This window comes from Heptranchias perlo, chromosome 42 (genome assembly GCF_035084215.1).
Source record: "Heptranchias perlo isolate sHepPer1 chromosome 42, sHepPer1.hap1, whole genome shotgun sequence".
Lineage (NCBI taxonomy): Eukaryota > Metazoa > Chordata > Chondrichthyes > Hexanchiformes > Hexanchidae > Heptranchias > Heptranchias perlo.
The window spans coordinates 14,373,906-14,400,832 of record NC_090366.1 but is presented as its reverse complement, the minus strand read 5'-3'; the positions used below and the strand labels follow the sequence as shown (position 1 = coordinate 14,400,832).

Sequence of the window (26,927 nt, the reverse complement as noted above, 5' to 3'; positions counted from 1 at the left end):
CTTCACTGTGCCCCCCTGTGCAATCCTTTGCCCCGTGGTGCCATGCTCAGGACTGCACTCCTTCGAGGCGTCCTCACCCTCACTGGTATTCGATGCTGATACCGGTTTGAGCGTATCACACGCCCAGAGGATTCCCGCACTGCCTGCCTCTTCCTACCCTGTCGGACGGTCACCCACTTGCTATCCTGAACTCCCTGTGGCTACGGGGTCGTCACCTCCTGGAACAGACGACCCAGGAAACAGTCAGCCTCCCCGAAGCTCTGCAGTGACCCAAGGCGGCCCCTCGAGCTCAGGCGCCCTCAGCTTGAGCTCGAGCAACATTTCCTGCAGACGAGACCCTCCAGGAGACATGAAGCATCCTGAAGTTCCCAGATGGGGCAGGAATTGCAGGTAATGGGCCTCAGCTGCCCATCTGTTATATTTAGAGACTTTTCTTCCCCCCCCTCTCCCCCTCCTTAAATCCCTTTATTCAATTATTAATTTAATTAACCTCCCCTTTTAGTCCAGGTCTCTCAGAGCTCCTGCTCAACCCCCTCAAAACATAATGCACAAAATTCTCAAGTTCCCAACCCACTCTGTGATTCTACAGATAACCACCTACTTCAGACACCTTTTCAAAGGACAGTAATTACAACTCCCAGTAACTAATCAGGCAATCACCTCCATCTGACTAACTGTTAATCACCACTGACTTGCAGTTTCTGTTAACCGTTAACTAACTTGCAAATTCTCTTAAAGTTCTGAGTTAAATGTTAAACTGAATTTTAATTTCAATTTATCCAATACTTTAACAGAGTTCCCCTCTCTCTCTCTCTCTCACACACCAAATTCTCAAACTCCCACTAGGTTCACAATACACTCTCTGCTTCAATAGATAATCACCTACTTTATAAACCATTAAGAGAACAGCAGCCCAGTTGTCTGACTCTTAACTGTGCCTCTGTCGAATGAACCAAACAAATTTATCCCACTCCATTGGGGGAAAAAAACTTTTCCCCTCTCGGTTTAATAACCAATTGTTAAAGGGGAACAGTCTGTTCGACTCAACCCACAAACAAAGTTCTTACGGTGAAAGGGTACCTGCTCCTTTAAATTAAGACATCCGAGGTTGAGGGAGGGCAATTTAACAAGCGTCACTGAGTTACTCTGAAACTTCTAGTTAACAGGCAGAAAGGAGCAGGTGAGGTGGGGGTTTTGTTTTGGGGCGAGGCTGTGTTTTTTTTAATCGTGGGGACAGTTTCAGTGAAACTGGCTGTGAGTCATATTCAGGAGAGCTCCACTGCGGAAACTTTTCAGAAACTTTTGATTAGTTCTGAGATAGTTCGAAGTACCTGGAGCTTCAGGGATTTCAGTCTGGTTAGATTGGATATTAACTTACTGGGGGAAAAAGTCAGCGTGAGAGAGGTGAGCAAATTAAACTTTCTTTGTTCCCTGGAGTTTTCTAAGTTGCTAACTTTTTTTTTTGGTCAAACTAACAACAAAAGTTTGTTTCCTGGAAGTTTTAACTCTTCTCTTTTTGTAAACAGAGCCTTACCTGTTTCGTTTCGTTTGAGACCCGACTTTGGAATAAACCCAATCACCATTGTTTTTTTTTGAACTCGTTGGAGCTCAGAGGACATGGGAGAGCCGGAGGGTGAGTATAGGCAGGGGAGAGCACACAGGGATCTGTTGTTGATGGTGGAAACAAGGGATTGTGAGGCAGGAGGGTGTTAGAGAATCCCTGAATCCATTCAAAGGATGCGGATCTCTCCTACTCTGGTACATTTTTCAAAGGGAGGGGGAAAAAAATTGTAAAGAAAGTGAAAATCAGATCTCAAAAAGAGAGAACTCCCATTTATACAGTGTCTTTGACCACCTCAGGATGTCCCAAAGCGCTTTACAGCCAATACTTTTACAAGTGTGCTCACTGTTGTAATGTAGGAAATGCAGCAGCCAATTTGCACACAGCAAGATCCCACAAACAGCAATGTGATAAATGACCAGTGATGTTGGTTGAGGGATAAATATCGGCCCCAGGACACCGGGGAGAACTCCCCCCTGCTCTTCTTCGAAATAGTGGCCGTGGGATCTTTTACATCCCACCTGAGAGGGGCAGACGGGGGGGTCTCGGTTTAACGTCTCATCCGAAAGATGGCACCTCCGACAGTGCAGCGCTCCCTCAGTACTGGCACCGGGGGAGTGTCGGCCTGGATTGTGGGGGCTCGAGCCCACGACCTTCTGACTCGCAGGTGAGGGGGGAATGCTACCCCACTGAATCACAGATGCCACCTGAGTGGAGAAAGTACAGCTTAAAACTTTGGGCACTGAGATCTCCATCCAAAACCTTCAGCCTCTCTTTCCCCCCCCTTCACAAACACTGATTTGTGTCCACTGTAATACAGAGAGGGACCATTCAGCCCCTCGAGCCTGTTCTGTCGTTCAATCAGATCGCAACTGATCTGTATTTTAACTCCCTCTACCCGCCTTGGTTCTGTAACCCTTAATCCCCTCACCCAACAAAAATCCATCGATCTCAGTTTTGAAATTTCCAATTGACCCCCGGCCTCAACAGGTTTTTGGGGGGAGAGAGTTCCAGATTCCCACTCCCCTTTGTGTGAGGAAGTGCTTCCCGACATCACCCCTGAACGGCCTGGCTCTAATTTTAAGGTTCTGCCCCCTTGTTCTGGACTCCCCCCACCAGAGGAAATAGTTTCTCTCTATCGACCCTATCGAATCCTTTAATCATCTCAAACCCCTCGATTAGATCACCCCTCAATCTTCTACACTCGAGGGAATACAAGCCCAGTCTGTGCAACCTGTCCTCGGAATTTAACCCTTTTAGCCCCAGTATCATTCTGGTGAATCTGGGCTGCACCCCCTCCAAGGCCGGTATATCCTTCCTGAGGTGCGGTGCCCAGAACTGGACGCGGTCTCTCCAGGTGGGGAACGCACTGTCTCGGACGCCTCCCAGCTCCGTTCCGATGTCTCCGGTGATTAAATGCAGCGGGTGACGTACTATCCGAATGGGACTTGTTTACAAGCTCGAGTGCGCTGATGCTCCCTCCTACTGGAGATGGCTTTGGGGAAAAGCACATAACCTCCTTTGCCGCGAGTCGGGGACGAGGGGGAAGTGAATGGAGTGGATGTTAATTGTAGGTCAGGTAGTTTACAGTCTGGAACAGTGCTCCCTCTGTGGTATCTGCAGGCTTTGGTATCAATATCTCAACAACTCCCCCCTCCTTGCTTAACGTGAAACTCGCCTGCGTCACAAACTGACTGCGAGGGGGAGGGGAATAGAAGGAACTTGGATTCCTTCGCTGTATTTCAGGACGTCCCAAACTGCTTTCCAGCCAACGAAGAGCACTTTTTGTTTTAAGTGTGGTCGCTGTTATAACATAAGAAACACGGCAGCCGATTTACACTGTCGGAGGTGCCGACTTTCGGGTGAGGCGTTGAGCCGAGGCCCCCTCGGGTGGATGTAAAAATCCTGTGGCATCTAGTCGTTGCCGATTTATGGGATCTTGCTGTGCGCAAATTGGCTGCCTCGGGGAGGTGAGGAGAGGGGAAAACATGCGTTTTTATAAAACATCTTCCCAGTTCAGGATGTCCTGGAATTTCACTAAGTAATTAATTTTCTGAAGTGTGCTCACTGTTGTAATGTAGGAAACGCAGCTGCCGATTTGCGCACAGCAAGATCCCACAAACAGCACTGTGATAAATGACCAGATGATTTTTTTTTAGTGATGTTGGCTGAGGGATTAAATATCGGCCCCAGGACACCGGGGAGAACTCCCCCCTTCTCTTGTTCAAAATAGTGGCCGTGGGATCTTTTGCATCCACCTGAGAGGGCAGACGGAGCCTCGGTTTAACGTCTGATCCGAAAGACGGCACCTCCGACAGTGCGGCGCTCCCTCAGTACTGACCCTCCGACAGTGCGGCGCTCCCTCAGTACTGACCCTCCGACAGTGCGGCGCTCCCTCAGTACTGACCCTCCGACAGTGCGGCGCTCCCTCAGTACTGACCCTCCGACAGTGCGGCGCTCCCTCAGTACTGACCCTCCGACAGTGCGGCGCTCCCTCAGTACTGACCCTCCGACAGTGCGGCGCTCCCTCAGTACTGACCCTCCGACAGTGCGGCGCTCCCTCAGTACTGACCCTCCGACAGTGCGGCGCTCCCTCAGTACTGACCCTCCGACAGTGCGGCGCTCCCTCAGTACTGACCCTCCGACAGTGCGGCGCTCCCTCAGTACTGACCCTCCGACAGTGCGGCGCTCCCTCAGTACTGACCCTCCGACAGTGCGGCGCTCCCTCAGTACTGACCCTCCGACAGTGCGGCGCTCCCTCAGTACTGACCCTCCGACAGTGCGGCGCTCCCTCAGTACTGACCCTCCGACAGTGCGGCGCTCCCTCAGTACTGACCCTCCGACAGTGCGGCGCTCCCTCAGTACTGACCCTCCGACAGTGCGGCGCTCCCTCAGTACTGACCCTCCGACAGTGCGGCGCTCCCTCAGTACTGACCCTCCGACAGTGCGGCGCTCCCTCAGTACTGACCCTCCGACAGTGCGGCGCTCCCTCAGTACTGACCCTCCGACAGTGCGGCGCTCCCTCAGTACTGACCCTCCGACAGTGCGGCGCTCCCTCAGTACTGACCCTCCGACAGTGCGGCGCTCCCTCAGTACTGGGGCTGGGAGGGTCAGCCTGGGATTATGGGGTTAAAGAGAGAGAGAGAGAGAGAGATGTGAAGTAGTGAGCAGGGATTAGTGGCCCAGTGATGTTTGTACTGTACTGGTTAACTGAGAGTAACCACATTACATCAGTCGTGAGTGTAAACTGCCCACTGAAGCCAGTCGGCCAAAGGTTGCTCATTTATACAACAACCTCAGTCTGAAGTCTTGGTGTCCCATTAACATTAGACGCAGACCACTCTTCCCCCTCTCGAACTTGGGACCGATACAACTGTCTGTGTGGCCATTCGGCCTATCATGCCTGTGCTGGCTCTTTGAAAGATCTATCCAATTAGTCCCACTCCCCCCACTGCTCTTTCCCCAGAGCCCCTGCAAATTTTCCCCCTTCAAGTATTTATCCGATTCCCCCTTTGAAAGTTATTATTGAATCTGCTTCCACCGCCCTTTCAGGCAGCGCATTCCAGATCAGAACAACTCGCTGCGTAAAAAACATTCTCCTCATCTCCCCCTCTGGTTCTTTTGCCAATTACCTTAAATCTGTGTCCTCTGGTTACCGACCCTCCTGCCACTGGAAACAGTTTCTCCTTATTTACTCGATCAAAACCCCCTCATGATTTTGAACCCCTCGATTAAATCTCCCCTTAACCTTCTCTGCTCCGAGGAGAACAATCCCAGCTTCTCCCGTCTCTCCGCGTGACTGGGGGAGGAGGAGACTGTTGTTTCGGAGAACCAGCACTGTGGGCGATGGGCCGAATGGGCCCCTGTGCTTTTAAGATCTATAATTGGGGGGATTGTAGTGTAACTCTGTCTGTGCCAAAGTTAATACTTAACCTCTTGTTTTTTTCAGCTGGACTTAAAACTGGACACGATGAGAGTTCATCACCTTGTACGTCAGCAGGGAAAATCATTGCTGTTTCCATAGCAATAGTCTTCCTGTTGGCTGCTGCAGCTGTTACAGTCTGGGCTGTCGGTAAGGATTAGGACTGATTTTGGTTGTTTTATGGTGGAGACGGAGGAGAGCTTGGACGAGGAAGTATGTCCATGCTTACAACAAACAAACCTGCATTTATATATCACCTTTAACGTAGTAAAACGTCCCAAGGAGCTTCACGGGAGCGTAAATCAGACAGAAACAGACCCCGAGCCACATAAGGAGATATTAGGACAGGTGACCAAAAGCTCGGTCAAAGAGGGAGGTTTTAAGGAGCGTCTTAAAGGAGGAGAGAGAGAGGCGGAGAGGTTTAGGGAGGGAATTCCAGAGCTTAGGGCCCAGGCAGCTGAAGGCACGGCCGCCAATGGTAGAGCGATGGAAATCGGGGGATGTGCAAGAGGCCAGAATTGGAGGAGCGCAGAGATCTCGGAGGGTTGGAGGAGGTTACAGAGATAGAGAGGGGGATGAGGTCATGGAGGGATTTGAATATGAGGATTTTAAAATCGAGGCATTCCGGGAGCCAATGTAGGTCAGCGAGCACAGGGGGTGTGATGGGTGAATGGGGCCTGGTGCGAGTTAGGATACGGGGGGGCAGCAGAGTTTTGGATGAGAAGTTTCCTTTCAATTCATTCAGGGGATGTGGGCGTCGCTGGCGAGGCCGGCATTTATTGCCCACCCCTAATTGCCCCTTGAGAAGGTGGTGGTGAGCCGCCTTCTTGAACCGCTGCAGTCCGTGTGGTGACGGTTCTCCCACAGTGCTGTTAGGAAGGGAGTTCCAGGATTTTGACCCAGCGACGATGAAGGAACGGCCGATATATTTCCAAGTCGGGATGGTGTGTGACTTGGAGGGGAACGTGCAGGTGGTGTTGTTCCCATGTGCCTGCTGCCCTTGTCCTTCTAGGTGGTAGAGGTCGCGGGTTTGGGAGGTGCTGTCGAAGAAGCCTTGGCGAGTTGCTGCAGTGCATCCTGTGGATGGTACACACTGCAGCCACTGTGCGCCGGTGGTGAAGGGAGTGAATGTTTAGGGTGGTGGACGGGGGTTTAAAATAATGAAACACTGACTGGTTAGAGATTAATAAGCTCTTGCCTCCTTTGAAATAGTGGCTGTGGAATCTTTCACGTCCCCCTGAGTGGGCAGACGGGGGCGTGGGTTTAATATCTCCTCTGAAAGACTGCACCTCTGACAGAGCAACACTCCCTCAGTACTGGCATTGGGAGTGTGGGCCTGGATTAGTGTGTGTGACGCCTGAAGCAATAGCAGGAACTTCTAGCGATGATGGAATGGGGAGTGGCTGATCTCTTGTAGAATTTGCTCGTAAGTCGCCATGTTTCTCTCTCTTTCAGTGACCTATGTGAAGAGGGCTGAAACAGACCTCTACAGTGGTAAGTTTTCCAGGTGCTTGAGATGGACAGTGCTAGAGTTAGACCACACTTGGAGCACTGTGCACAGTTCTGGTCTCCATATACCTCGGTTAGACCACACTTGGAGCACTGTGTACAGTTCTGGTCTCCATATACCTCGGTTAGACCACACTTGGAGCACTGTGCACAGTTCTGGTCTCCATATACCTCGGTTAGACCACACTTGGAGCACTGTGCACAGTTCTGGTCTCCATATACCTTGGTTAGACCACACTTGGAGCACTGTGTACAGTTCTGGTCTCCATATACCTTGGTTAGACCACACTTGGAGCACTGTGTACAGTTCTGGTCTCCATATACCTTGGTTAGACCACACTTGGAGCACTGTGCACAGTTCTGGTCTCCATATACCTTGGTTAGACCACACTTGGAGCACTGTGCACAGTTCTGGTCTCCATATACCTTGGTTAGACCACACTTGGAGCACTGTGCACAGTTCTGGTCTCCATATACCTTGGTTAGACCACACCTGGAGCACTGTGTACAGTTCTGGTCTCCATATACCTTGGTTAGACCACACTTGGAGCACTGTGCACCGTTCTGGTCTCCATATACCTTGGTTAGACCACACTTGGAGCACTGTGCACAGTTCTGGTCTCCATATACCTTGGTTAGCCCACACTTGGAGCACTGTGCACAGTTCTGGTCTCCATATACCTTGGTTAGCCCGCACTTGGAGCACTGTGCACAGTTCTGGTCTCCATATACCTTGGTTAGCCCGCACTTGGAGCACTGTGCACAGTTCTGGTCTCCATATACCTCGGTTAGACCACACTTGGAGCACTGTGCACAGTTCTGGTCTCCATATACCTTGGTTAGACCACACTTGGAGCACTGTGTACAGTTCTGGTCTCCATATACCTTGGTTAGACCACACTTGGAGCACTGTGTACAGTTCTGGTCTCCATATACCTTGGTTAGACCACACTTGGAGCACTGTGCACAGTTCTGGTCTCCATATACCTTGGTTAGACCACACTTGGAGCACTGTGCACAGTTCTGGTCTCCATATACCTTGGTTAGACCACACTTGGAGCACTGTGCACAGTTCTGGTCTCCATATACCTTGGTTAGACCACACCTGGAGCACTGTGTACAGTTCTGGTCTCCATATACCTTGGTTAGACCACACTTGGAGCACTGTGCACCGTTCTGGTCTCCATATACCTTGGTTAGACCACACTTGGAGCACTGTGCACAGTTCTGGTCTCCATATACCTTGGTTAGCCCACACTTGGAGCACTGTGCACAGTTCTGGTCTCCATATACCTTGGTTAGCCCGCACTTGGAGCACTGTGCACAGTTCTGGTCTCCATATACCTTGGTTAGCCCGCACTTGGAGCACTGTGCACAGTTCTGGTCTCCATATACCTTGGTTAGACTGCACTTGGAGCACTGTGCACAGTTCTGGTCTCCATATTACAAAAAGGATATAGAGGCACTGGAGAAGGTGCAAAAAAGATTCACAAGTATGACTCCAGAACTGAGAGTTTATAACTCAGTCCCAGCCTGTTCAGTCTTTTCTCCAGAAAAGAGAAGACTGAGGGGTGACCTGATTGAGGCCTTTAAAATTATGAAGGGGTTTGATAGGGTAGACGTAGAGAAGATGTTTCCACTTGTGGGGGAGACCAGAACTAGGGGGCCATAAATATAAGATAGTCACTAATAAATCCAATAGGGAATTCAGGAGAAACTTCTTCACCCAGAGAGTGGTGAGAATGTGGAATTCACTCCCACAAGGAGTGGTTGAGGTGAATAGTGTAGATGGATTTAAGGGGAAGCTGGATAAACACATGAGGGAGAAAGGAATAGAAGGATATGGTGATAGGGTGAGATGAAGCAGGGAGGGAGGAGGCTCGTGTGGAGCATAAACACCGGGATAGACCAGTTGGGCCGAATGGCCCGTTTCTGTGCTGTACGTTCTATGTAGTGCCCCAATGTTGGTTGTTGACTGATTTAAATCTCTTTCTCATATTGCAACACTGATTTCGACACGTTTTGGCAGTAAGGCGATGTGGACACAGCTTTGGGCTCCTATCACTGAACCCAAATCGCCGCACTCCGTCTCCCAGTTTTAAAAAGTTCTATTTTAAGGAGTGAGCCTCAGATATGTAAATTTCTCAAACTCTTGGCGAAGAGACTGGGGCGGGGACGAACGCCGTCAGCCACGTGGGGATAGAAAGCTGTAACTGTCCGTTATATTGAGAATGTGGAACTCGCTCCCACAAGGAGTAGTTGAGGTGAATAGTGTAGATGGATTTAAGGGGAAGCTGGATAAACACATGAGGGAGAAAGGAATAGAAGGATATGGTGATAGGGTGAGAGGGAGTAGGGAGGGAGGAGGCTCGAGTGGAGCATAAACACCGGGATAGACCAGATGGGCCGAATGGCCTGTTTCTACGCTGTAGATTCTGACTCTTCAGCCTGTAAAGTGCGTAGACACCGAGTGATTGAGAGGGGCCGCTGAGTAATGAGCATTTGTTCTTGATTTGAAGTTCAGGTAAATGCTGATTCCCGTCTGTCTGTCTACGACCCCGAGTCACAAACCTGGAGACTTGTTTGTTCCTCCTCGAGTAACGAAGAGCTGGCTCATCTCAGCTGCCAACAGATGGGCTTCGTTAGGTGAGTCTCCGCGAATCGATGAGCTGTTATCTGCTGTCCCCCCTCCCCCCACCCCATATCCTCACTCGCACCAAGTCCCGTTCACCCATCACCCCCCTGTGCTCGCTGACCTACATTGGCTCCTGGTCCAGCAACACCTCGATTTAAAAATTCTCATCCTTGTGTTCAAATCCCTCCATGGCCTCCTCGCCCCCCCCCTCCCTATCTCTGTAACCTCCGCCAGCCCTACAACCCTCCCAGATCTCTGCGCTCCTCCGATTCTGGCCTCTTGTCCATCCCCCGATTCCCATCGCTCCCCCATTGGCGGCCGTGCCTTCAGCTGCCTGGGCCCTAAGCTCTGGAATTCCCTCCCTAAACCTCTCCGCTTCTCTCTCCTCCATTAAGACGCTCCTTAAAACCTACCTCTTTAACCAAGTTTTTGGTGACCTGTCCTAATGATTCCCACTCTCTAATCCAGGGGTCACTGGACAGTGATCGGGAGCAGGAACCCTGGCTGATTTCCCCCTCTCTCTAACCCAGGGGTCACTGGACAGTGATCAGGAGAAGGAACCCTGGCTGATTTCCCCTCTCTAAGATTAGTGAAGACAAATGTAGGTCCCTTGCAGTCAGAAATGGGGGAAATTATAATGGGGAACAAAGAAATGGCAGAACAATTAAACACATACTTTGGCTCTGTCTTCACAAAGGAGGGCACAAATAACCTGCCAGAAATGTTAGGGAACCAAGGGTCTAGTGAGAGGGAGGAACTGAAGGAAATCAGTATTAGTAAAAAAAATAGTGCTAGGGAAATTAATGGGGCTAAAGGCTGACAAATCCCCAGGGCCTGATAATCTACATCCCAGAGTACGAAAGGAAGTGGCCCTGGAAATAGTGGATGCATTGGTGATCATCTTCCAAAATTCTATAGACTCTGGAACAGTTCCTACAGATTGGAGGGTGGCAAATGTAACCCCACTATTTAAAAAAGGAGGAAGAGAAAAAACAGGGAATTACAGACCAGTTAGCCTAACATCAGTAGTGGGGAAAATGCTAGAGTCTATTTTAAAGGATGTGATAACAGAACACTTGGAGGGCATTAATGGGATTGGACAAAGTCAGCATGGGTTTATGAAAGGGAAATCATGCTTAACAAATCTACTGGAGTTTTTTGAGGATGTAACTAGTAGAATAGATAGGGGAGAACCAGTGGATGTGGTGTATTTGGATTTTCAGAAGGCTTTTGATAAGGTCCCACACAGGAGGTTAGTGTGCAAAATTAAAGCACATGGGATTGAGGGGAATATACTGGCATGGATTGAGAATTGGTTGACAGACAGGAAACAGAGAGTAGGAATAAACGGGTCTTTTTCCGGGTGGCAGGCAGTGACTAGTGGGGTACCGCAGGGATCAGTGCTTGGGCCCCAGCTATTCACAATGATTTGGATGAGGGAACTAAATGTAACATTTCCAAGTTTGCAGGCGACACAAAGCTGGGGTGGAATGTGAGCTGTGAGGAGGATGCAAAGAGGCTCCAATGTGATTTAGACAAGTTGGGTGAGTGGGCAAGAACATGGCAGATGCAGTATAACGTGGATAAATGTGAGGTTATCCACTTTGGTTGTAAAAACAGAAAGACAGATTATTATCTAATGGTGATAGATTGGGAAAAGGGGAGGTGCAACGAGACCTGGGTGTCCTTGTACACCAGTCACTGAAAGTGAGCATTCAGGTGCAGCAAGCAGTTAGGAAGGCGAATGGTATGTTGGCCTTCATTGCAAGAGGATTTGAGTACAGGGATGTCTTACTGCAGTTATACAGGGCCTTGGTGAGACCACATCTGGAGTATTGTGTGCAGTTTTGGTCTCCTTATCTGAGGAAGGATGTCCTTGCCATAGAGGGAGTGCAACGAAGGTTTACCAGACTGATTCCTGGGATGGCAGGACTGACGTATGAGGAGAGATTGGGTCGACTAGGCCTATATTCACTCGAGTTTAGAAGAATGAGAGGTGATCTCATCGAAACATAAAATTCTAACAGGACTCGACAGACTAGATGCAGGGAGGACATTCCCGATGGCTGGGGAGTCCAGAACCAGGGGTCACAGTCTCAGGATACGGGGTCTGCCATTTAGGACTGAGATGAGGAGAAATTTCTTCACTCAGAGGGTGGTGAACCTGTGGAATTCTCTACCACAGAAGGCTGTGGAGGCCAAGTCATTAGATGTATTCAAGAAGGAGATGGATATATTTCTTAATGCTAAAGGGATCAAGGGATATGGGGAAAAAGCGGGAACAGGGTACTGAGTTAGACAATCAGCCATGATCATTTTGAATGGTGGAGCAGGCCCGAAGGGCCGAATGGCCTACTCTTGCTCCTATTTTCTATGTTTCCATGTTTAACCCAGGGGTTGCTGGACAGTGATCAGGAGCAGGAACCCTGGCTGATTTCCCCCCTCTCTAACCCAGGGGGTCACTGGACAGTGATCAGGAGCAGGAACCCTGGCTGATTTCCCCTCTCTCTAACCCAGGGGGTCACTGGACAGTGATCGGGAGCAGGAACCCTGGCTGATTTCCCCTCTCTCTAACCCAGGGGGTCACTGGACAGTGATCAGGAGCAGGAACCCTGGCTGATTTCCCCCCTCTCTAACCCAGGGGGTCACTGGACAGTGATCAGGAGCAGGAACCCTGGCTGATTTCCCCCTCTCTCTAACCCAGGGGTCACTGGACAGTGATCAGGAGCAGGAACCCTGGCTGATTTCCCCACTCTCTAACCCAGGGGTCACTGGACAGTGATCAGGAGCAGGAACCCTGGTTGATTTCCCCCTCTCTCTGACCCGGGGGTCAGTGAGACCTGATTGTAGTGTGCCAGGTTGAGATCGGCTGAGAGTCGAGGGCGGTCCCTTCTCATCAGTTGTGACTCAGGACCTGTGAACAGTCGGGAAATGTGTGTTTCTGTTTCTCTTTAACGGAGTTGCCTGGGTGATTTGAATCACCTTTTCTCCCAGACTGTATCAATCTTGCTGGAACCTGCAGGTCGATGGAGATACTGACCGTCTCTCTCTGCTCCTCCAACAGTTGTAACAACTTGGGCTCAATAATGTTATTTATTCATCTTAAACCTGTTTGTATTTCCAGGATGATCAGCTCGTTCGTCAGTCCCTTTGAAGGCACCGGATCGAATGGGACAGTCCAGTATTACTGTGTCGACCAGCTTCTGCTTTCATCTGCGAAGATGGTTCCGGACGCCCTGTTTCCCTGGTAAGGACAGAAGGAATAAACATTATTATATCAAGCATTCTCATCACTGGGGTACAGGTCTGTCCCTGTATAACACTGGGGTACAGTACTGGTGGGGACAGGTCTGTCACTGTATAACACTGGGGTACAGTACCGGTGGGGACAGGTCTGTCACTGTATAACACTGGGGTACAGTACTGGGGGGTACAGGTCTGTCACTGTATAACACTGGGGTACAGTACTGGTGGGGACAGGTCTGTCACTGTATAACACTGGGGTACAGTACTGGTGGGGACAGGTCTGTCTGAAGGGGGAAGTGATGGGGGTCTATCGAGATTCAGGAGATGAGGTTCAGCTGCCTGCTCATGGTGATTCAAGTAATTAACTCTTTTTCTATTTAATCCCCAGTGACTGTGAATCGAACCTTGTACTTTCCATGCAGTGTCAAGGTAAGTGTGCTTTACACAATTCATGTCACAATCATACGGCCGCTGACTCTCGCTGGGGGTGGGAGGGGGGTCCCACGGCCGCTGACTCTCGCCGGGGTCGGGGGGGGTGGGGTCCCACGGCCGCTGACTCTTGCCGGGGTCGGGGGGGGTTGGGGTCCCACGGCCGCTGACTCTCTCCGTGTCTCTCTCTCTGTCACAGACTGTGGACGCCGGAAGTTACTGGGTGATCGAATTGTTGGCGGGCAGCACGCCATGCTGGGCAAATGGCCGTGGCAAGTCAGCCTGCGTTTCGATGGGAGTCCGATCTGCGGGGGGTCCATTATCTCCGGGGACTGGATCGTCACTGCTGCCCACTGCTTCCCAGAGTAAGTACCTGTTCCAGAAGCTCTGTTTTGAGTTTGGGCGTGTGTAGCCCAGGATGTCTTGAATTCGCCCCACCTGATCTCTGGCTTCAGGTGGCACAGAGACCGGTCGCAGTTCCATGTTGGGCCTCAATTTAAATGCCGTCCAGTGTGGGAGGTGTCGGTGGACTGGAACTCTTCCCCAGCACATTGGGGACAGCGTCCTGGAGAGAGGCCCGTGAGTGAGATCTTGGTTGGAGAGATGTTGTCTTACAAGATGTTAGTGAGTGACCCGTGTAGAACTTGTTTGTACAGGGTCTCCGTTCAATTGAGAGCTTCTGTTAATCCAATAAATCTTGGCAGGAAACACCTAGTTTCTCTGTCTCGGAAGGTCGTGGGTTTGAGCCCATAATCCAGGCCGACGCTCCCCAGTGCCAGTACTGAGGGAGCGCCGCACTGTCGGAGGGTCAGTACTGAGGGAGCGCCGCACTGTCGGAGGGTCAGTACTGAGGGAGCGCCGCACTGTCGGAGGGTCAGTACTGAGGGAGCGCCGCACTGTCGGAGGGTCAGTACTGAGGGAGCGCCGCACTGTCGGAGGGTCAGTACTGAGGGAGCGCCGCACTGTCGGAGGGTCAGTACTGAGGGAGCGCCGCACTGTCGGAGGGTCAGTACTGAGGGAGCGCCGCACTGTCGGAGGGTCAGTACTGAGGGAGCGCCGCACTGTCGGAGGGTCAGTACTGAGGGAGCGCCGCACTGTCGGAGGGTCAGTACTGAGGGAGCGCCGCACTGTCGGAGGGTCAGTACTGAGGGAGCGCCGCACTGTCGGAGGTGGCGTCTTTCCGATGGGACGTTAAACCAAGGGCCCCGTTTTCCCCCTCAGGCGGGACGTAAAAGATCCCACGGCCGCCATTTCGAAGAGTTCTCCCTGGTGTCTTGGGGCCGGTATTTATCCCTCAACTCGCATCACGTTTATATAAGAAATACGATGATCTGGGTCATTTATCACATTGCTGTTTGTGGGATCTTGCTGTGCGCAAATTGGTTGCCGCGTTTCCTACATTACAACAGTGAGCACACTTCAAAAATCATTCATGACATAAACTAGACTTGAGTTCCCTGGAATAAAGAAGGTTAAGGGGTGATTTGATTGAGGATTTTAGGATTTTGAAAGGAGTTGATAGGGTAGATAGAGAGAAACTTTTTCCGCCTGTGGGGGGAGTCCAGGACAAGGGGGAACATAACCTTAAAATCAGAGCCTGGCCGTTCAGGAGAGAAGTCAAAGGGTGGTCGAAGTGTGGAACTCTCTCTCCCGTTTGATGCTAGCTCAATTAATCATTTTAAATTTGAGATTGATAGATTTCTGCTTGCCAAGGGGAATAAGAGTTACGGAACCAAGGCAGGCGGATGGAATCGAGGTACAGATCAGCCGTGATCTAATTGAATGGCGGGACAGGCTCGAGGGGCTGAATGGCCTCCTCCTGTTGGCTGTGAAGCGCTTTGGGACGTCCTGAGGTTGTGAAAGGCCCGATAGAAATGCGAGTCTTTCTACGGATGTACGGGTGGGTTTGCGTGATGGAGGAATCTGAGTTGGCTGCCGTGGGGCGTGAGGTTAACCCGTGTACGTTAACTTTAGGAGAAACCGATTTGCAAGCCAATGGACTGCGTTCTCTGGCGCCATCAGCCAGTCCTCGGCAGGAGTGCTGAGTCCGGTGGAGACGGTCGTCTATCACTCTGGGTACAAGCCCTTTCGTGACCCGAACTCTGAGGACAACAGCAACGACATCGCCGTCCTGCGCCTTCGCTCTCCGTTGAACTTCTCAGGTACGGTGCCCGTCTCTCCCTCCCCTGTGCTCGCTGACCTACTTCGGCTCTCGGGCCGGCAAAGCCTCTCGATGATAAAATTCTCATCCTTGTGTTCGAATCCCTCCGTGGCCCTCGCCCCCACCCCTCCCTATCTCTGTAACCTTCCTCCAGCCCCTACGACCCTCCGAGATCTCCGCGCTCCTCCAATTCTGGCCTCGTGCGCATCCCCCCCCGATTTCCATCGCTCCACCATTGGCGGCCGTGCCTTCAGCTGCCTGGGCCCTAAGCTCTGGAATTCCCTCCCTAAACCTCTCCGCCTCTCTCTCTCCTCCTTTTAAGACGCTCCTTAAAACCTGCCTCTTTGTCCAAGCTTTTGGTCACCTGTCCTAATATCTCCTTGTGTGGCTCGGTGTCAAATTTTGTCTGATTTACGCTCCTGTGAAGCTCCTTGGGACGTTTTACGATGCTTGAAGGCCCTATAAAAATGCGGGTTGTTGCATTTGTGGTCTAGTCCAAAGGCCCCATTCTCTTCCTGGGGCCACAGGTCTGTCCAGTCCAGTCCAGGTGAGGTGCGGCGAGGGGAGGGGGCTTACCCCATTCGACGATTAGGGGGACCACTGGGAGTTTGTCAGTACCATCCCCCTTGGCGTCCACAGTAAATTCAGGTCAACATCCTTGCCTTTCCGATGGCCTCCTCCTGCCTCACCGGTCTCTGCCAGCTGTGCTTCTCCTGGACACATCTGGCACTCCCCCCAAAATCAGGTGACTTGTTCTCCACTCCGCTGTCATAGAATCTCAGCGCAGAAGGAGGCCATTCGGCCTATCGTGCCTGTGCCGGCCCTTTTTAAAAAGTACTATCTAATTAGTAACCACCACCCCTGCTCCTTTTTTTTTTCTCCCTTCTCAAATATTTATCCAATTCCCCTTTTGAAAGTCATTATTGAATCTGCCCTTTCAGCGCATTCCGGATCACGATTGATTTATTTGTGTTAAAGTCTTAGAGGTCGTTGCGTTTTTTTTTTCTCCCAGACTGTATCCAGCCGCTGTGCCTCCCGGCAATCGGGCAGCCGGTGATCGATGGGACGGTGTGTAGTGTCGCTGGTTGGGGAAACACTGAGTATTACGGTGAGTGTGGATCGTTCTCCAAAACCGGTGCCCAGGTCGGTGTCTGATTTGGACCTGAGGGGGAGAGGATGTGGGGGCCCATGCGTGTGCACGGCCCGGAGTTTATTTTGCAGTTGTATGCTGACGTATTGATATGTTGAAGGCAATGATCAGAGCTGAGCTCTGTGTATTTCCAGCTTTCACTCCTGTTAATGATTCACCAAATACCAACTGCAAAACCCATGTTTTAATGACCTGGTGCAATACTTGAGTGGTTGTCGGCTGTCTTGCTGTAGAATGCACTTGCTTTCCATTTAAAAGCCATAATTTTAAGAGTCACAGTTCCACACGTGTTTCTCAAACAAGGAACGAGTTAATTTCAGTGATCATTTGTGTGTCTGTGAGGGAACCTCCCTCTACATTACCCCATCCGACAACTGTGTGTATTTATACGGCCTTTTAAAATGCCCCGAGGCGCCTCTCGGGAGCGTAAATCGGATAATATTTGAGACCGAGCCGCATAAGGAGATATTAGGACAGGTGACCAAAAGCTTGGTCAAAGAGGTAGGTTTTAAGGAGCGTCTTAAAGGAGGAGAGAGAGAGGCGGAGAGGTTTAGGGAGGGAATTCCAGAGCTTAGGGCCCAGGCGGCTGAAGGCACGGCCGCCAATGGTGGAGCGATGGGAATCGGGGGATGCGCAAGAGGCCAGAATTGGAGGAGCGCAGAGATCTCGGAGGGTCGTAGGGGCTGGAGGAGGTTACAGAGATAGGGAGGGGCCGAGGCCATGGAGGGATTTGAACACGAGTTTGAGAAGTTGAGTGCCTCCCAGTCCAGGAGCATAAGAACATAAGAAATAGGAGCAGGAGTAGGCCAATCGGCCCCTCGAGCCTGCTCCCCCATTCAATAAGATCATGGCTGATCTGATCCTAACCTCAAATCTAAATTCCTGTCCAATTTCCTGCCCGCTCCCCGTAACCCCTAATTCCCTTTACTTCTAGGACACTGTCTATTTCTGTTTTAAATTTATTTAAACGCATATACGTCAACGAGCACAGGGGTGATGGGGGGATGGGTTTTGGATGAGCTCAAGTTTATGGAAGGTGAGATGGGAGGCCGGCCAGGAGAGCATTGGAATAGTCTAACACTCCCAGGGCAGGTACAGCACGGGTTAGATACAGAGTAAAGCTCCCTCTACACTGTCCCATCAAACACTCCCAGGGTCAGGTACAGGGTTAGATACAGAGTAAAGCTCCCTCTACACTGTCCCATCAAACACTCCCAGGGCAGGTACAGGGTTAGATACAGAGTAAAGCTCCCTCTACACTGTCCCATCAAACACTCCCAGGGTCAGGTACAGGGTTAGATACAGAGTAAAGCTCCCTCTACACTGTCCCATCAAACACTCCCAGGGCAGGTACAGGGTTAGATACAGAGTAAAGCTCCCTCTACACTGTCCCATCAAACACTCCCAGGGTCAGGTACAGGGTTAGATACAGAGTAAAGCTCCCTCTACACTGTCCCATCAAACACTCCCAGGGCAGGTACAGGGTTAGATACAGAGTAAAGCTCACTCTACACTGTCCCATCAAACACTCCCAGGGCAGGTACAGGGTTAGATACAGAGTAAAGCTCCCTCTACACTGTCTCATCAAACACTCCCAGGGCAGGTACAGGGTTAGATACTGAGTAAAGCTCCCTCTACACTGTCCCATCAAACACTCCCAGGGCAGGTACAGGGTTAGATACAGAGTAAAGCTCCCTCTACACTGTCCCATCAAACACTCCCAGGGTCAGGTACAGGGTTAGATACAGAGTAAAGCTCCCTCTACACTGTCCCATCAAACACTCCCAGGGCCGGTACAGCACGGGTTAGATAGACTGATGTCCACCTGAGGGAGACAGTAGGAGCCTTGGTGTAAAGTCTCATTTAAAGGATGGATCCTCCAACACTGTCTCACTCCCTTGGTGCTGGAGTGTTTGCCTAGATTGTGTTTGTGTCGTAGAGTTGGTGCTGGAAACACTGACCACCTGATTTGGGGAGAGGGCCTGCGTTCTACAGAGTCTGACGGCCGTTCGATGCAAGAAATGCTCCTTTTGTGGAGAGTGAGCCTGACTGATCGTTTCTCTGAATCTGTGGAAGTTGTGATGAGGTCAGGCTGACCTTGAACAGGGGAGTTTGCTGGCCCCTTTAGTTCTGTGACGTCCGTGGAATGTTCCGGCAGCGAGTGTGTGGCGCTTTCGCCTGCAGGGGAACTCTCCCCAAGTTGGAGCTGGTGTTTTTCCATGTTGGGCGTCTGTCCGGTTCACGGCTCTGAGCTCAACTCTATTCACTCGTTTCCTTGTACTGTAGCTCAGTCCACTATTTTACAGCTCTGCCCTCCAGACTGGCACTGACGACTGGTACGTGAGCGGGTTACACACGGTTGGCACTCGAATGTGTAAATGACCAGTAGCAGCAGCAGTGACGACCTTGCATTTTGTGGGATCTTGCTGTGCACCAAACGTTTTAAAGAATTAACTCCCAATGAAGTATTGTTTTTGAAGTGTGCTCACTGTTGTAATGTGGGAAACGCAGCAGCCAATTTGCGCACAGCAAGATCCCACAAACAGCAACGTGATAAATGACCAGATCATCTTTCTCTGTGTGATGTTGGTTGAGGGATAAATATCGGGCCCAGGACACCGGGGAGAACTCCCTCTGCTCCTCTTCGAAATAGTGGCCGTGGGATCTTTTACACCCACCTGAGGCCTTGGTTTAACGTCTCATCTGAAAGACGGCCCCTCCGACAGTGCGGCGCTCCCTCGGTACGTCAGTGGGAGTGTCTGCCTGGATTATGGGCAAAATTCTCCAGAGTGGGATCTTGCTCTGCGCAGAATGGCCACGGACAGCCTACGAGTGATTGAACTTGTGTAGGAACTATTCCAATACTGTCCTGGCCTACCCTCCACCCTCCGTAAACTCCAGCTCATCCAAAACTCTGCTGCCCCCGTATCCTAACTCGCACCAAGTCCCGTTCACCCATCCCCCCCCCGTGCTCACTGACCGACATTGGCTCCCAGTCCGGGAACGCCTTGATTTTAAAATTCTCATCCTCGTGTTCAGATCCCTCCATGGCCCTCGCCCCCCTCCCTATCTCTGTGACCTCCTCCAGCCCCTACGACCCTCCGAGATCTCTGCGCTCCTCCAATTCCGGCCTCTTGTCCATCCCCCGATTTCCATCGCTCCACCATTGGCGGCCGTGCCTTCAGCTGCCTGGGCCCTAAGCTCTGGAATTCCCTCCCTAAACCTCTCCTCCTCTCTCTCTCCTCCTTTTAAGACTCTCCTTAAAACCTCCCTCTTTGACCAAGCTTTTGGTCACCTGTCCTAATATCTCCTTATGTGGCTCGGTCTCAGATTTTGCCTGATTTACGGCTCCTGTGAAGCCCCTCGGGACGTTTTACTATGTTAAAGGCGCTATATAAATGCACAACGTTGTGTTTGAAAAGCTTTTGAGACGTGTGTTGTATAAATGTCTTCCGGGGAGATGGCGGCACTAGTGAGAGCTTTTAAAGTACAGATTCCTCTCTTTGTTCCCGTTGACCGGCTGTGTGACGGAACCAATCTCTCTCTTGGGTTTTTCTTTACAGGCCAACAATCCGACGTCCTCCAGGAAGCCAACGTGCCCGTGATCAGCAACACTCGCTGCAACACGCTGGAGTATTACAACAACCAGATCACGCCCAAGATGTTCTGCGCTGGCTACAGCGAAGGGGGCGTTGATGCTTGTCAGGTGAGTGCCGTGCTGCCCCTCCAACGGTCCAGTGCTCCCTCTGTACCAGCAGTGGGAGTGTCTGCCTGGACTCCGGGCAAAGGTCTCCAGAGTGGGACCTTAACCAACATCTCCACAAAACCTCAGAATAACCAGATCACTAGAAAGTAAGAACGAACTTTCATTTCTATAGCACCTTTCACCACCTCGATGTCCCAAAGCGCTTTACAGCCAATAAATTCTACTGGAGAAGCTGGGATTGTTCTCCTTGGAGCAGAGAAGGTTAAGGGGAGATTTAATCGAGGGGTTCAAAATCATGAGGGGGTTTTGATAGAGTAAATAAGGAGAAACTGTTTCCAGTGGCAGGAGGGTCGGTAACCAGAGGACACAGATTTAAGGTAATTGGCAAAAGAACCAGAGGGGGAGATGAGGAGAATGTTTTTTTACGCAGCGAGTTGTTCTGATCTGGAATGCGCTGCCTGAAAGGACGGTGGAAGCAGATTCAATAATAACTTTCAAAAGGGGAATCGGATAAATACTCGAAGGGGAAAAACATAATGGAGTGGGACTAATTGGTTAGCTCTTTCAAAGAGCCTGCACAAGCACGATGGGCCGAACGGCCTCGTCCTGTGCTGTGATACTAGAAGTACTTTTGATGTGTTGTCACTGTTGTAATGTGGGCCTGCTTTCCTCTTCCTCCGAACCCTGTGTGTGGCTGTAACTCTCGTCTTTCTCTGTCAGGGTGACAGTGGGGGTCCTCTCGTCTGTGAGGATAATCTCTCAAATCGGACTCGATGGCGCCTCTGTGGAATAGTGAGCTGGGGAACGGGATGTGCTTTGGCCAATAAACCTGGAGTCTACTGTCGAGTGACTGAGTACCAAGAGTGGATTTACAAGGCAATGCAGGTAGGATTGATCAAAGTGAGGGGACCAAACTCCCAACGTTAGATACAGAGTAAAGCTCCCTCTACACTGTCCCATCAAACACTCCCAGGGGCAGGTACAGGGTTAGATACAGAGTAAAGCTCCCTCTACACTGTCCCGTCAAACACTCCCAGGGCAGGTACAGGGTTAGATACAGAGTAAAGCTCCCTCTACACTGTCCCGTCAAACACTCCCAGGGCAGGTACAGGGTTAGATACAGAGTAAAGCTCCCTCTACACTGTCCCGTCAAACACTCCCAGGGCAGGTACAGGGTTAGATACAGAGTAAAGCGCCCTCTACACCGTCCCGTCAAACACTCCCAGGGGCAGGTACAGGGTTAGATACAGAGTAAAGCTCCCTCTACACCGTCCCGTCAAACACTCCCAGGGCAGGTACAGGGTTAGATACAGAGTAAAGCTCCCTCTACACCGTCCCGTCAAACACTCCCAGGGCAGGTACAGGGTTAGATACAGAGTAAAGCTCCCTCTACACTGTCCCATCAAACACTCCCAGGGTCAGGTACAGGGTTAGATACAGAGCAAAGCTCCCTCTACACTGTCCCATCAAACACTCCCAGGGCAGGTACAGGGTTAGATACAGAGTAAAGCTCCCTCTACACTGTCCCATCAAACACTCCCAGGGCAGGTACAGGGTTAGATACAGAGTAAAGCTCCCTCTACACTGTCCCATCAAACACTCCCAGGGCAGGTACAGGGTTAGATACAGAGTAAAGCTCCCTCTACACTGTCCCGTCAAACACTCCCAGGGCAGGTACAGGGTTAGATACAGAGTAAAGCTCCCTCTACACTGTCCCGTCAAACACTCCCAGGGCAGGTACAGGGTTAGATACAGAGTAAAGCTCCCTCTACACTGTCCCGTCAAACACTCCCAGGGCAGGTACAGGGTTCGATACAGAGTAAAGCTCCCTCTACACTGTCCCGTCAAACACTCCCAGGGCAGGTACAGGGTTAGATACAGAGTAAAGCTCCCTCTACACTGTCCCATCAAACACTCCCAGGGCAGGTACAGGGTTAGATACAGAGTAAAGCTCCCTCTACACTGTCCCGTCAAACACTCCCAGGGCAGGTACAGGGTTAGATACAGAGTAAAGCTCCCTCTACACTGTCCCATCAAACACTCCCAGGGCAGGTACAGGGTTAGATACAGAGTAAAGCTCCCTCTACACTGTCCCATCAAACACTCCCAGGGCAGGTACAGGGTTAGATACAGAGTAAAGCTCCCTCTACACTGTCCCGTGAAACACTCCCAGGGCAGGTACAGCACGGGTTAGAGATGGAGCTTTGAAGGAATGTGGGGAGAGCTGACGAGATAATATGGAGGCAGGTTGTGTCGTGGAATGGGGGTGGGAGTGAGGGAGTGCATATTAGAGGAATCTATAACGTGGACCAGCGCTGTTGCAAACCAGAGGCTAGTTTAACCCGTGTGTCATTGCCTTGTATTTTCAGATGTACGAAAAAGTGAAGGGGATTCACTCGATGAGTTAAAGGAGCCATTTTAGATGTGGACGTACAGGGGCACCTCTCATCAAGGAGTGTGCGATGGTGTCGTTTCTCATTAATATATTTTTATATAAGTGAAACTTGTGAAATGAGCAACAGTTTTGCCTTTGTTAATATTCGGAGCCAGGTTTGGGAGCTGGGTTGATGGAGTACAGTGTATTTTGGAAACCTTGCACAAACGTTGAGTTTTACATTGTCGATCTCACACCGAGGTTAAAATTATATATTTTTTTTGTTAAAATGTTTGAGCCGTTTAGTGGGGAAACTATGGGAAGCTGTGGGACGTTGGCCCCGATTTGCGTGTTGAAGCTCATTTCAAAAATAGTTAAATGGAGCAGCGGGGAGGCTGGATTGAGTCTTGAGTTTAAATTGTTTCATGAGAGGGCACAGGATCAGGGGTCGGAGGGGGGAAACGGACAGTGAAGAGGATTTTCTGGTCTTAACAAAAATGGAGCGAGATTGTCTCGTGCCTTTTTGAATTGGGAATATTCCCAATATTTGTAATCGGGTTTTCCTCTTGACCCATTCAACTGTCCGTGTGTGACATGGGTACTGGGGCAGTCGATGGCTTCAGTCAGTCAGTACGGAGAGAAGATCCCAGGGTGGAGATGGGGTGAAGGAGGCCCATTTGACCCCAGGATTGAGTTGGATGTAGGGGGCCAATTTGGCCCACTTGACCCCAGGATTGAGTTGGATGTAGGGGGCCAATTTGGCCCACTTGACCCCAGGATTGAGTTGGATGTAGGGGGCCAATTTGGCCCACTTGACCCCAGGATTGAGTTGGATGTAGGGGGGCCAATTTGACCCCAGGATTGAGTTGGATGAAGCCAACTGCTTTGGCCCATTTGATTTGCTCCCTCCCAGATTCCGAGCCTACTGTTGGCATCCAACTTTTGGGCCCAGTTTCCTGGTCTCGGTCACTCTCCCAGACAACTTGCCAAGTCTGTTGATCCCCCTATTTCTGACAAAATACCCACTGGTGACTGCCCTAAGGTTGCCCTGCACACCCTGACCCTGTGCTGCCCTGGGTGATGAGGGAATTATACCAGGCTCACCCTCAGTCCTGTTCAGTACATTTTGTGATCTCCCTCCTTGTGATATCTCTTTCGCCCCAGGACCGAAAACCCCCAGTTTATCGACTCGTAACCTCAGCCCCTTCCCTCCGGCAATGGTGGTATGCCTCGCGATTGTCCCTCTGAACCATCTCTAGGCCCTCGATGGCTCTTGTGTTTCGAGGCGAACAGCGTTGTAAGCTGTGACGTGTTCCTGGTGTTAAACGAGGTGAGGGGGAATGCAATTCCGAGCAGGACCTTGTAGTCATCTTCCGGAGTGTTGGCCAATCGGGATTAATCTGATTTCAAATTTAAACCCGAAGATTCAAACAAAGAAACATTTTAAACTCGAAGATTTCAACCTTTTTAGATCTTTTTATAATATGCGGAGGGGGGTAATGTACTTTGTGATTTTTAAAACTTATTTTCCATTGCAGTATTTCTGGATATAATCTTAAAAATGAAATGAATCAGTTGCGATATTATTAAGGGCCGTCCCTTTCGCTATAACTTGCGTCTGTTTCACGTCTCCATTGGGCTCGTCTAGGGCCTCTAAGTCATGGGTTCGAGCCCCGCTCCAAGACTTGAATCGCCGCGCTGTCGGAGGGTCAGCCCCGAGGGAGCGCCGCGCTGTCGGAGGGTCAGCCCCGAGGGAGCGCCGCGCTGTCGGAGGGTCAGCCCCGAGGGAGCGCCGCGCTGTCGGAGGGTCAGCCCCGAGGGAGCGCCGCGCTGTCGGAGGGTCAGCCCCGAGGGAGCGCCGCGCTGTCGGAGGGTCAGCCCCGAGGGAGCGCCGCACCTCATCTGAGTCAGTCTCCCAGATGAGGCGTTAAACCGAGCCTGATCAGGTGAGCCTCTGATCCCAACTCACGAACGGAAGACGAGTAGGACGTTCTCCCCGGTGTCCTAGAGTCATCAATGGTTCCAGTGCAAAAAGCTGGCCGTTCGGCCCATCGAGTCGTCTGGGCTATGTTTTTCTCCACGAGCCACCCAGTCTAATCCCACTCTCCCCTCACACCCCGTACCCTTTAATATCCCACCCAGTCTAATCCCACTCTCCCCTCACTCCCCGTACCCTTTAATATCCCACCCAGTCTAATCCCACTCTCCCCTCACTCCCCGTACCCTTTAATATCCCACCCAGTCTAATCCCACTCTCCCCTCACACCCCGCACCCTTTAATATCCCACCCAGTCTAATCCCACTCTCCCCTCACACCCCGTACCCTTTAATATCCCACCCAGTCTAATCCCACTCTCCCCTCACTCCCCGTACCCTTTAATATCCCACCCAGTCTAATCCCACTCTCCCCTCACTCCCCGTACCCTTTAATATCCCACCCAGTCTAATCCCACTCTCCCCTCACTCCCCGTACCCTTTAATATCCCACTCTCCCCCCTCACTCCCTACTCTAATGCCTCTCTGAGTTGTACCTCAACAACGGAGGCAACACTCCTTCAACCAAATAGAGGCTAACTGGCCATTCACCTCAACTGTTGTTAGTGGCCATTCTGTGCACAGCAAGATCCCACGGTTTGTCTACTTACGAGACTGCACTTCAAAGCAAATCATTGAGAGGTGCTGTCTGAACCAGCGTGTTTAATCTGTGGCCCTGATTCATGGGTTATATCCTGATTGTCATTTACCGGCTGGAAATTAGCCAATTGACTGTTAAGTAGGCATAATGTGGGGATGCTGCCCCCCAGGGTATTGGTGGGGGGAGACTTTACACACATGGCACGAGCAGGCGGAGCTACAGCCGTTATCTTGGTCAGTGTTCACCAGATCATTGCCCCGTTCTGTGGGGTTTGCCGAGGCCCACGCCTTTTCAAACCAAGTCTTGTGTATCTCAAAATGTTTTACATCCAACAAATTCTTTTTGACGTGCGGTCACTTGACAGGTTGGCAGGTGTGGCCGCCATTTTGTGCACAGCAAGGCCCCACAGTAGCGAGATTCAAAAGGACCGGTTAATCTGTTGCTTGAGGGGGGAATGTTGGCCAGGACGCCTGGGGAGAACTCCCCTGCTCTTCCAATAGTGCAGTGGGATCTCGAACATCTACCTGGATGCTAGCCCTCTACTCCCTCAACTGTTCTGCTTTCTAGATGCTTAATTGTGTTCAGAAGTTTGAGAATCACTGAATTCACAGCACGGAAGGAGGACGTTCGGCCCATCGTGCCTGTGCTGCCAGCTCTCCAGCTGGAGCTGTCTACGCTAATCCCATCTCCCTGCCCCGCTCCCCGATGGGAGCGCTCTATTCTGATCCCACTTAGTATGGGCCCTTCTCGGTCACCACCTCATCTCGTGGTCGAGGGACCCCAAGTCTCTCCTCGTAACTCGGTCCCTCTGACTCCGGGGCGGGGGTGGGGGGAGGGAGGATCGGCCTCCAGGCTCCTAACTGCGCCGCCTGCAGTGGTTGAATATCTCCCTCCTGTCTGGGATTTGGGGGGGGGTGTCCCGTTGTCCGACTTGTGCAGTTAAACCTTCTGGGTGCCTTGTTATCTGCATGCTTCTCCCCCACTTGCCCTCACCTTCCTTTTGACTCACGAGACGTGTCCCCCTGCCCAGTCCCTTGACGCTAACTATAATCGTGTTAGATGGCTGGTCAGTGGTTAGTTCTGTGCCCGAATGATATTTATTCACCAGTTATTTTGATGCACGTGATTACAATGATTTTTTTTTCAGCATGTTATTTTTTTGCACAGTATACACTGGTTGTGATGGTAACTGGAGAACTGTACATAGTGTTTTATCTCTTGGTTTGTTAACCAAGTAGCTCATGTAATTATTTGTACATTGACTGTATATTTGATTGTATTTGTGGATGTGATTAGTTTAATTGTTTTGTCATTTTTATTTGATTGAAGAAATTATTTAATATACAAATCCTCGCTGTCCTGTGTTTTTCAGAAGCAAGTGTGTTTTGCTGCTCTCTCTGATAAAGGGGGTCTCTCTGTCTCTCTCTCCATCTCTTGTTTAATGTTGCACAGAATTACATCGAATGTACAGCACAGAAACAGGCCATTCGGCCCAACGGGTCTATCCCGGTGTTTATGCTCCACACGAGCCTCCTCCCTCCCTACTCCCTCTCACCCTATCACCATATCCTTCTATTCCTTTCTCCCTCATGTGTTTAT

The 26,927-nt window shown here is 50.9% G+C and overlaps 1 protein-coding gene across 1 annotated transcript; it reads left to right on the top strand.

The window, feature by feature from the left end:
* Positions 1-1,180: 1,180 nt before the first annotated feature.
* On the top strand, positions 1,181-26,677 carry hpn (hepsin). The gene is made up of 13 exons (XM_067975385.1): positions 1,181-1,404; positions 1,527-1,633; positions 5,511-5,633; positions 6,939-6,977; positions 9,512-9,638; positions 12,752-12,874; positions 13,262-13,302; positions 13,502-13,667; positions 15,277-15,464; positions 16,476-16,571; positions 20,177-20,319; positions 21,040-21,204; positions 22,689-26,677. The coding sequence occupies exons 2-13, from the start codon at positions 1,618-1,620 to the stop codon at positions 22,725-22,727; spliced, it is 1,266 nt and encodes a 421-aa protein (XP_067831486.1). The 5' UTR covers positions 1,181-1,404; positions 1,527-1,617; the 3' UTR covers positions 22,728-26,677.
* The last annotated feature ends 250 nt before the right edge of the window (positions 26,678-26,927 follow it).

What these genes read in the sequence shown, in the direction of transcription:
- hpn (XM_067975385.1), top strand. An exon ending in GCTGCCCACTGCTTCCCAGA is followed by an intron (nt 13,668 to 15,276) that starts GTAAGTACCTGT and finishes CGTTAACTTTAG; the next exon opens with GAGAAACCGATTTGCAAGCC. An exon ending in GGGAAACACTGAGTATTACG is followed by an intron (nt 16,572 to 20,176) that starts GTGAGTGTGGAT and finishes TTTTCTTTACAG; the next exon opens with GCCAACAATCCGACGTCCTC.